Below are 9,351 nucleotides of genomic sequence, written 5' to 3'. Positions count from 1 at the left end.
GCGTGTGCCCACAGCAGTGGCTTGTGGGAAAAACAGCACTGTATGTGGCGGCACAGCTGCGTTGTGTTGTGGGTACAGTACATGGGAAACACTGACCTGTGTAGCTGGATTTTCAGTGTGACCACATGGTACACATCCTGTAACATGTCCGCTACTGTGGCGTCGGGTGCATCTGTCACGTAGGAAAGAGGCACGGGGTTCCACTTGCCCACCTGAATCAGACCTGCGGTGAGGCCAAACCATGACCACAGTCAGACACACAGGAATGAAGGACGCACATATCTATTAGTCCTATTCAAAACAATTGTGTAGTACTTTGATAACCATATTCATGAACAACGCTTCTATATATTAATTTGAACAGTAACATACTTCAAAGAATACCATGGTATTACATCACAGTAATGTCTATATAGCACAGACCCAAAATCTAGTGAACTGTCTACAAACAGTAGCAATCTACTTTTGCATGCAGCAATACATGCATCTTTTGCGGACAACATAATCCCATAATGCACTTTAATTAAAAAAATCTATCCAAGACGGCTGGTGAAATGAGAGAAATGTTGGTTATAAAAACACATTTAATGCAGAGATATAATTAAGATATAAACATTACTTGTGTATGCTTTTTTTTATTACTGTAAAGTTTGGTAAGGTTGGTGAAACTTTTCAAAAGCTTTTGAAATGAGTCTCCTCTGCTCGAAAAGGCTGCATTTATTGGATCAAAACTACAGTTAAAGCAGTAATATTGTGAAAAAATATTATAATTTAAAATGAATGTCCTCTATGTTAATCCATATTAAAATATAATTTATATCTGTGATGCACAGCTGAATTTTCAGCATCATTCCTCCAGTCTTCAGTGTCACATGATCTTCAGAAATCATTCTGATATGCTGATTTTATTTTTATTGAATAAAAAGAAACGATCCACTCGAAAGGCAGGACCTGGATCGGTGAGCTGCGTCTCGGGCCAATGACATCACTTCCAGGGAGGCATGTTGTACACGCCCCCGTCCCTTGACTCCACCCCCACATCAAAACAGTGCCACAAAGAGAGACGTGCAAAAAAAATTAGCGCAAAGGGAAAACTGTATATCGCAAGCTCAAACTAGACTGACACGCAAAATAAAAGCAGCGTTGCAGATAAATTAATAGATATGACCATGGAAAATATGTATTGCAAAATCATTGCTTTCGCACTGTTTCATTTATGTTTTGCAATTCTTAATTTTTGTTTGCAAAACTTTATTTTCTTTTGCAAATCGCAATTTTTTTGCGTATATATATATATATATATATATATATATATATATATATATATATATAAGGCGTTATTTTGACTCCATACTGATCTTTTTCTTTTTTTTGGATTGATGAATATAAAGTTTGAGAGTTCAGCATTTATTTGAATTAGATTCTTAGCATTATACATGTTTTTGTAACTTTATCAACTTAATGCATACTTGCTGAATAAAGATATTGATTTGTTAAAATTTGAGCAGTTCTGATTTATGGACATCACATTAACCTTACCACATTATAATGACAAACTCTACTGAAATCAATCAGCGAGCCTTTTGAGAACCGCTCTATTTGTATGATACATTTGTATGTTGACGTGCTGCCTACAAGGTTTTGAAACACAGCCATAGTCTTTTCTAAAGTTTATTTTTTTTATGGTAATACCATGGTCTTTTTTATACAGGTTTGCAAAAAAGCATTCTTTAAAAAAAAATATTGCTCGACCATATGTTGTCTGTCGGCTGCCACTAAGTAACAGAAAAAAAACTAAATCCAGAAGACTAAAGAAAAAAGTAATTATGATGGACAGCATGCAATAAATTACAGGCTGAAGGCTACGGCTCTTAAAATAGCCCCCAACTCCATAAAGCGAGCAATTAGAAACCGCGGGCCCACCTCCACACTCGTTCCCATTGAGAGAAGTGTGATTACAGAGAGCAGGAGGTGCACCTGTGTGTTCCTGCCGCTACCCACAACCCCCTGACCTCGGCATCAGGTCAGCCCAAGCAGAAGCATGCATGCAATACCAGAACACAGCCAACTAATCACTCCAAAAATAGCCTCCAGAAATATCCCTGCATCTGCCCAGCATTTTATGACTCATGATTCTGATCTAACAGCAAAGAAAAACACATGCAAGTTCTGGAGAAATAGGTAGAAATGTGTCTGTATGCCATGTTTTGGACAGTATTAATGTGCCATACCTTTAGCCTGTGCAGCCGAACTGTGTGAGTAGCCCAGGGAGAGCAGGGCCATCTCGATTAGCTGGTTGAAGAGCATGTCCTTCCTGACCAGAACAAACTCAGCATGTTCCTCTTTGCTGTCAAACTCGATGGGGCTCTCGTAGTGCTCCACCACACAAAACACTGGCAGCATGTTACCTAGCAGAAACAAGAGAGCAAGCTTTACACCGCTGCACAGCACACAAAAGAGAGATGTTTAAAAGGCCACAGATTTTGAACAACAGTTTTATTTTTGTTGCATATTCGTCCAAAAATGCAAATGCGAAGAATACTCAAGCGAAAAATCAAGTTGTTTTTTAATGATAGCACATTGCTATTTGATTGTTAGGGTTGCAGTTTTGAAAAACCTTGAACCCTAAGCGTAAGCAATAGGAAGAATGGCATTTGCCTTTGCATGCAACCTCCAATAACACCACCTTGTATGAATTGTGGGGTGCTGATTCCAAAAGTAGCACCCGTTTTTCTCTATCACATCATATTTTTCTTACAAAATGATGCATTTGACAAGCATTTATAAAGTGAAGAGGTCTTTTATCTCTTAATCGACAGTAAAACAAAGACGCAATTCCCATAATTTACTACTATTTTTTTTCAATTCTCACATTCATGACATTATTTTATGCCTAATCCTGATCTCAAGGTTAGAATTATAGCCAGTGATGGAAGAAGATACAAACATAGGACAGATATTTTCTGCTACATCTGGGTGTTTTACTACATCCAAACAGCGACAGAAAATTACAGTTTTTGTGAAAAAGCTCATATGATTTATTAAAGTTGTCAGATTATGTAAAACCGACATTCAGTGGAGTATCTGAACATATTTTCCCACGTGTTTGATTAAAAGTTGAATGATACATTTTGAAATTTTTTTAACAGAATTTATGTGAAATAAAAAATATTTTGCAACATTATAAATGTATTTGTCATTTTTGATCAATTTATTAAGGCACCTTTGCAGAACAGATGTATTTAATTTCTAAAAAATAATTAAAAGTACTAAAATTCTTTGACATTAAATTTAGTTTTTTAGCACATTTTCACTCGTTTGCTGATAGTAAATTAAAAATTGCAGGCATTTTTTTGCTAAACAGCTGAAACTATTTTTTCATGCAAGGCTGTGTTATGAATTGTTTATTATCCACTGTAACAGTGTTACAATAAAGCAGCATTGTAACATGCATAATTCAATCAGAATGCAGAACAAGCGGAGACGACGTCAACGAACCAGCTCTGCTATTTAAACGTGTTAGAAACACTAAAAGGTTAGAGCTCATCGCAGGTTTAGCGCTTTATTTATTGTTAAGATGCTCAAATCACATTAGAACACTTCTTTAGGCAGATCCCAGTACCCTTCCCATGATGCTGTGCAGCAGCTCCCAATGCACCAAATAGCCTTGAGGTTTTACGAGTCTGTGTAAACAGTGAGCCGCTATCAGGAAAAAACCCGAAGAATCTCCATCCAAAGCTGTCATGTGTTCGGGTTTACTGTGCAAATATCACATAATACCAGCCAGCTGCAACACTCCAGTGATGAAATTTCAGGAACTTCATGATCTCTTGGACCCAGGATCTTTATTTTTACAGGGTTTAATAGAGGCTGGGGGTAATATCAACGCCGTCTATCCGGGGCAATCGTAATAAATCATATTTCTGCTCCACGCAGTCGCAGTTTCCTAAGAATGCGAGCGTTTTCTGGAAAACAATCAATAAATAGGGTAATCATAAGCAGATGCCAGGGAATGTGCTGAATTGAAGCTTTTCCATTTTTAATAGATAAAGATCTAACAATAAAGACTGCTGTGTCGGTTCATTTCAGGATCAATACATGCTTTGTTCCCAGAGAGCTGAGAAAAGCCCATGGTAAATATTATTCAGCTGAAACAATGAATACAGTAGCTTCCAAAGTTCAGCAAGCACTCAGCAGAAGTTCACTTTTCCCATAAATAATAATAACAGTTACCCAGAGAGCTATAGAATGCAGCCGGGGAGTGAAAAAAAGAGGGGGAAAAATATGTTTCTTTCAAGAACTGTTGACTGAAAGGATCTTTGGGGAACAAATTATGGTTCTTCTATTGCACCACTGTGAAAACTCCCTTTCGGAACCTTTATTTTTAAGAGTGCTCCACGGATTCTTCATGAAACCATCAATGCCTTTATATTTAAGAGTGCAGTGGTAAGGAAAAGCAAACTCACCCCTCTTGTGGCAGGCCTTCAGATGATGTCCAGGGGGTTTAAAGTGCACTCCGGACAGTTTCGCTCCAGTGCTACCTAGACGAGACCTGCCAAGTGGGCTTCCGTTCTGTTCCAGGCGGGCCATTTTGGCCGGAGGGGCCTTGGTGTCGTTCAGATTATTGACCATCTCGCAGTTCTCCTTCCCCTGGCATGTTTCGCTGAGATGCTCCATGGTTCTCAGCACCACTGCTCACTGTCACCTGAAGGGAAAAATAACAAGACGAGCAGCGGCATTAGAATGGCTGAAAAATCAAGTGCCATAAAATAAACATCATACATTTTTTCCCCCCTATTATAAAGATTACTGAACCTAAAAAAAAAAAAAAAAATGATATTGCAACATAAACTTTGTCTCTTCCATGTAGACTGAGATGTCAAATCAAGCCTAATGTTACACGGCATTTACAATGTTTCATCCAACAATCACATTCCCATTTCTAAGAGCATGTATTATGTATGTCTAACCCACTGCAGAATCCCATGTGGAGAGCAAACAAGCTAGAGGAGAGGAGTCCACTTCAGTGATCAGCGCACCCTACAATGAACCCTTCCATGCAAGAGAGACAGGCTGTGAAATATTTAGTGGATCAGATCTCTTGTATTAAAACTGAAAGACCCTGAATTCCTCATTGAAGCGAAGACATGCATCTAAAACAAAGTGTGAAGATTTTTGGTTGCAGCTACTTGTATAACACCTGTATAATACTTGTACAACACCCAAAAAGTGTTTCCCAAAATGCCAAAACAAAAGAAAGGCATTGGATTATCTAAGATTACTGGGAAAGGGACATGCACCTTGTCTCAGCTTTGCATTCACAGCGATAAAAGAAAATTGAATCAGACACCATGACAGACGGGGTTAGATTTCATCTAACAGGCCAAACAAGACATCAGACATGCAACAATGAATTCCACAGCACTGAACACCACATGAACTTATGTGACTTTATGTGATCTAACAGGTATAGAGGATATAGATATAAAAAGATTAACTCTGTGTAGGCTGCTTTTGAGGAAAAGAAAACCTTATGTGTGAATGCAAACACTTTCATATATATATATATATATAAACATATCCTTGTTGTTGTAACCTAATACAGGTTGATTCAGGAATATATTATATATATATATATATATATATATATATATATATATATATATATATATATATATATATATATATATATATATATATTAGATAAAAAATAACAAAAACAATTCAATAAAACAAAGAAACAAGGAAAAAATCGTAAACTTGAACTCACCACTTTAAGAGGAGCATATAAAGGAGCTGTGGATGAACAGCGACTTCAAGTTTTGGCAGGAGGAGCACAAACTTCACTCAAATATCAGTTTTATGTCAGCTATTCTATCCTAAAACAAAAAAAAAAACTTCCAGATCGTCCACACCATAACCTAAAATCAAACGCTAAGCCGTGAATCACAGCGCATGACACACGTAGAACCACACAGACGAAGCGTAAACTACTTTAAAATGTGATGAGCGCTAAAGACCGTAGACGCATGCAATCAAGCCAAAATGCAACGATCTCCGGTGAGTCTAGAGTTCCATAGAGTTTACGATCACATCCACCATCCGTTCTGTGCGCAGAATAACGCTTAAAAATAAAAGTAACCCCCAGCGTTCCCTACACATCCCACTGAGCTTCAACAACACGAGTCTATAGGAGCAGAAGCGCTCGTGAATCGCCTCTCATCTGGCCAAACAACAGCACGAAGCCCCGGCGACCTGCCGTCTCATCTCCAGCCGATCCGCGGATCCGAAGCAGCTTTAAAAGTGCGCGAGACACTTTCGAACGTCGAATGAAACGTCAAAGCATCCGAACATTCCTGACGCACGTCAGCGCTACATTGTATCTTCCGCTTGTTACATTTGTAACATTCGCGCTCGGTCCTTTTCTTTCTGTTTCCCTTCTGTCTCTGTCTCTCTCTCGCTCCCCGTCTCTCTCTCTCTCTCTCTCTCTCTCTCTCTCTGTCTGTCCCCATTAAATTATGAGTTGCATCGGCTCATCCCTCCCTCTCCGCGCTGCCTGCCGCTTCTCCTCATCTCTAAACCTCGTAAACGACGCGATTGAAGACCGATTTCTGGTCCTCCCGCGTCTCTCTCGCTGTCCTGGAGGAGGATGGACGCGAAAATGAAGTAAAAGTGCAGGAGAACGAGGATGATGATGATGATGATGGTGGTGGATTTCCGCCTGCACGCGCGCAGGAATTTTTAATCAGCTTGATTAGAGTGAGGCGGTTCTGCATTTATCTACACACACATCCTGTACACACACACACACAGCCTACAGGATACACACGCAGCGAATAGCGCTATAAAATCACTTTGCATTTCTTGATAGAAAATAAACGATCTTTGTTTGTGAGCGCGTGGGTTTTGATGCTGATGGTGTGTGTTCAGATGAGTTGATCAGCAGAATCGGGGGTAGAAAGCACACGAATGATCGGATTGAACGAGTGTGATGATATTGTAGCGGGGGTTTTGACGCGGTTCTGTTTTAAAAAAGTTGCAAAAGAGCCTCAGGAGTACAATATTTCTAATAGCAAAAGGACACGCCATCTGTCAGTGATGCTGGTGCATGACACACACATATGTGCAGGTGACAGCAAACGACCAACCCTGAACACACACACACACACACACACACACACACACAGACGAGATCTAATTCCTGCAAATATGTTACAAAAATAAACTAATGCACACCAGTCCAATAACAACAGAAGTGTTTCATTTCGAAGAGAAAATGCAGTAAAAAGTAAAAATGTGCATTTTATAAAATGGTATAGATAATATTAATAATAATAAAAAATAAAATTTGATGCATAGATTATTAAACTAAAACTCTTAAGTATTATTATTATTATTATTATTATTATTTTATTTTTTACATCAACACAGGAATGGAATCATTCCTAATCTTATTTTATTTAAAAATAATGCCCACTGCAATAAAATAAAATAATAATTGCAGAGGAATTATGCTATCCAGAATGCATATTGTCATAAATAAAATCATCATGCAGAAAAAACGTCATGCAGAAATATGCGCAAGAGTCAAATCACCCTTGGGGGTTGGGAAGTAATGCCACATCCTGAATGGTTCAAATGACTTTCAAAGATCTGTATTTACTATATTGTGTTCATGATTTCAACATGACTTGTATTGAATATATTGAACGTATAATATACAATTTAGATAGATAGATAGATAGATAGATAGATAGATAGATAGATAGATAGATAGATAGATAGATAGATAGATAGATAGATAGATAGATAGATTTGTTTCTGCTACTGTATGTTATTATAATGCCAAAACAATTATTTGTAAAAAAAAAAAAAAAGAAAAAAAAGATTGGTTTTAAAGGTAACCAAGCACATATGCCAGAATCAACAATTATAATGACTAATGGGCCCAATAATTAATTATAGTGTAGACAGTGAAATATGTTTTTTAAAAGCAGGGTGTGTAACATGTATATAAACTGAAGATGATGAAGCTATATGAAATTAGCACAGGTGCTGATCTAGAACACAAAGCATCACTGCTGTTAAAAACAGGAAATGTAAAAGAAAAGCGATGAACAAAAAAGGTGAATGCATCTCAAGGGGTCACAAAATATGTTAATCAATTCAACATAGGTAAATAAGTGGGGTTTTGTTTGTTTGTTTTTGTTTGTGTGTTTTTTAATGTTACATATGAATCCAGAATTTTTGGTATGCCATTCATACAACGCTAAACACGTATCCGGGATTGATTGAATTTGCACGAAGCTTGTTTTGCTGTCTTGAGATGTTAGTCCTTGTGCAACGCATTGGGTGGCGCAGCAGCTACAGTCATGCTCTAGATATAGGCCAGAAATGTATATAGCTAACTTAACATCAAAAACATTTGCTGCAGTGGCTCTTTTCCACAAGAAACATTCAGTATTTCAATGCAAATTCTTAAACTATTTTAATCAGATCTGACCCTTCAAATCTAGCAAAGTTGATTCAGTAATAGTAAATAACATGACATTGGGACGTTGTTTTATCTGGTGCATTTCTGCTCCCACTATCCATCAGTAGCATCAATTTCTAAAATGCGAACGGATTGTGTAGTAGCATTGGTCCACTTTTATTTCCACAGTAAATGGGAAATGCAGGCGAGTGCAGTAGTAAGCGGAGCGTGGCCGCCATGTTGACGTGCTGTGGCTGCAGTCTCCTCTGCACTCGTACATGAGCATCACACAATTTCTGCCGGCCTTGCCAGGAGGGTCCTGATGCTGCCAACAGGTGCAGACACTGCCAAGAGCCCTGGCACACACACACACTTCCCAACAACACCAACTCCGACATACAGAAGGGCATGCAGATTCACAGAGCAGAAACGATTTGATCAACTGTGGTTATAATTCAGCTCTCGCCTATTTAAAGAAGGGTAAACACAACTGAAGAGTTGAGAATGGCAATATCTGTAGCCTGCTCAAAGCAAACAATAATGAACCCTAATATGACAGTGATTTAAAAAATAAATAAATAAATAAACAAATTCATACTAATAAAATTAAATACTTGAGGTATTCAAATTGGGGTATTCAGGAAAAAAAAAGAAAGAAAAGAAACAGTTATCAAAATGGTATTTTAAATTTGACTACAGTAGATTAGATTTTTTTCCAATGTATGTTAAAAAACTGCAATAATAATAAAAATAAAAATAATTGCAAAAACTGGATTTTAACAATTATCTCATTTTATAGCATTCTAAAGATGTTGCATAGTTTATTTTGCATTTTTTCCATACTGTTCCATACTGAGAATTTGATTTCAATTTATATT

At 37.7% G+C, this 9,351-nt stretch overlaps 1 protein-coding gene and 1 long non-coding RNA gene across 6 annotated transcripts in view; both read right to left on the bottom strand.

Annotated features, from left to right (window-relative positions):
* Window positions 1-9,351, bottom strand: part of LOC128031039 (uncharacterized) — a 115,659-nt gene that overhangs the window by 79,349 nt on the left and 26,959 nt on the right. The gene's annotated exons all lie outside the window — the stretch shown is intronic.
* Window positions 1-9,351, bottom strand: part of LOC128031037 (DNA-binding protein SATB1-like) — a 53,956-nt gene that overhangs the window by 38,930 nt on the left and 5,675 nt on the right. For 4 of the 5 annotated variants that reach the window (XM_052619239.1, XM_052619238.1, XM_052619241.1 and 1 more), the window contains exons 2-4: window positions 4,467-4,705; window positions 2,232-2,408; window positions 97-223 (exon numbers count right to left, since the gene is read on the bottom strand). In XM_052619239.1, coding sequence (XP_052475199.1) covers window positions 97-223; window positions 2,232-2,408; window positions 4,467-4,677 — 515 coding nt within the window. In that variant the 5' untranslated portion in view covers window positions 4,678-4,705. Of the gene's footprint in view, window positions 1-96; window positions 224-2,231; window positions 2,409-4,466; window positions 4,706-5,770; window positions 6,675-9,351 lie in introns of those variants that run through there. The other variant, XM_052619237.1, reaches the window with a different exon arrangement.

Source organism: Carassius gibelio, chromosome A16 (assembly GCF_023724105.1).
Source record: "Carassius gibelio isolate Cgi1373 ecotype wild population from Czech Republic chromosome A16, carGib1.2-hapl.c, whole genome shotgun sequence".
NCBI lineage: Eukaryota > Metazoa > Chordata > Actinopteri > Cypriniformes > Cyprinidae > Carassius > Carassius gibelio.
The sequence above is the reverse complement of the archived record's forward strand: the minus strand, read 5'-3'. Positions and strand labels throughout refer to the sequence as shown.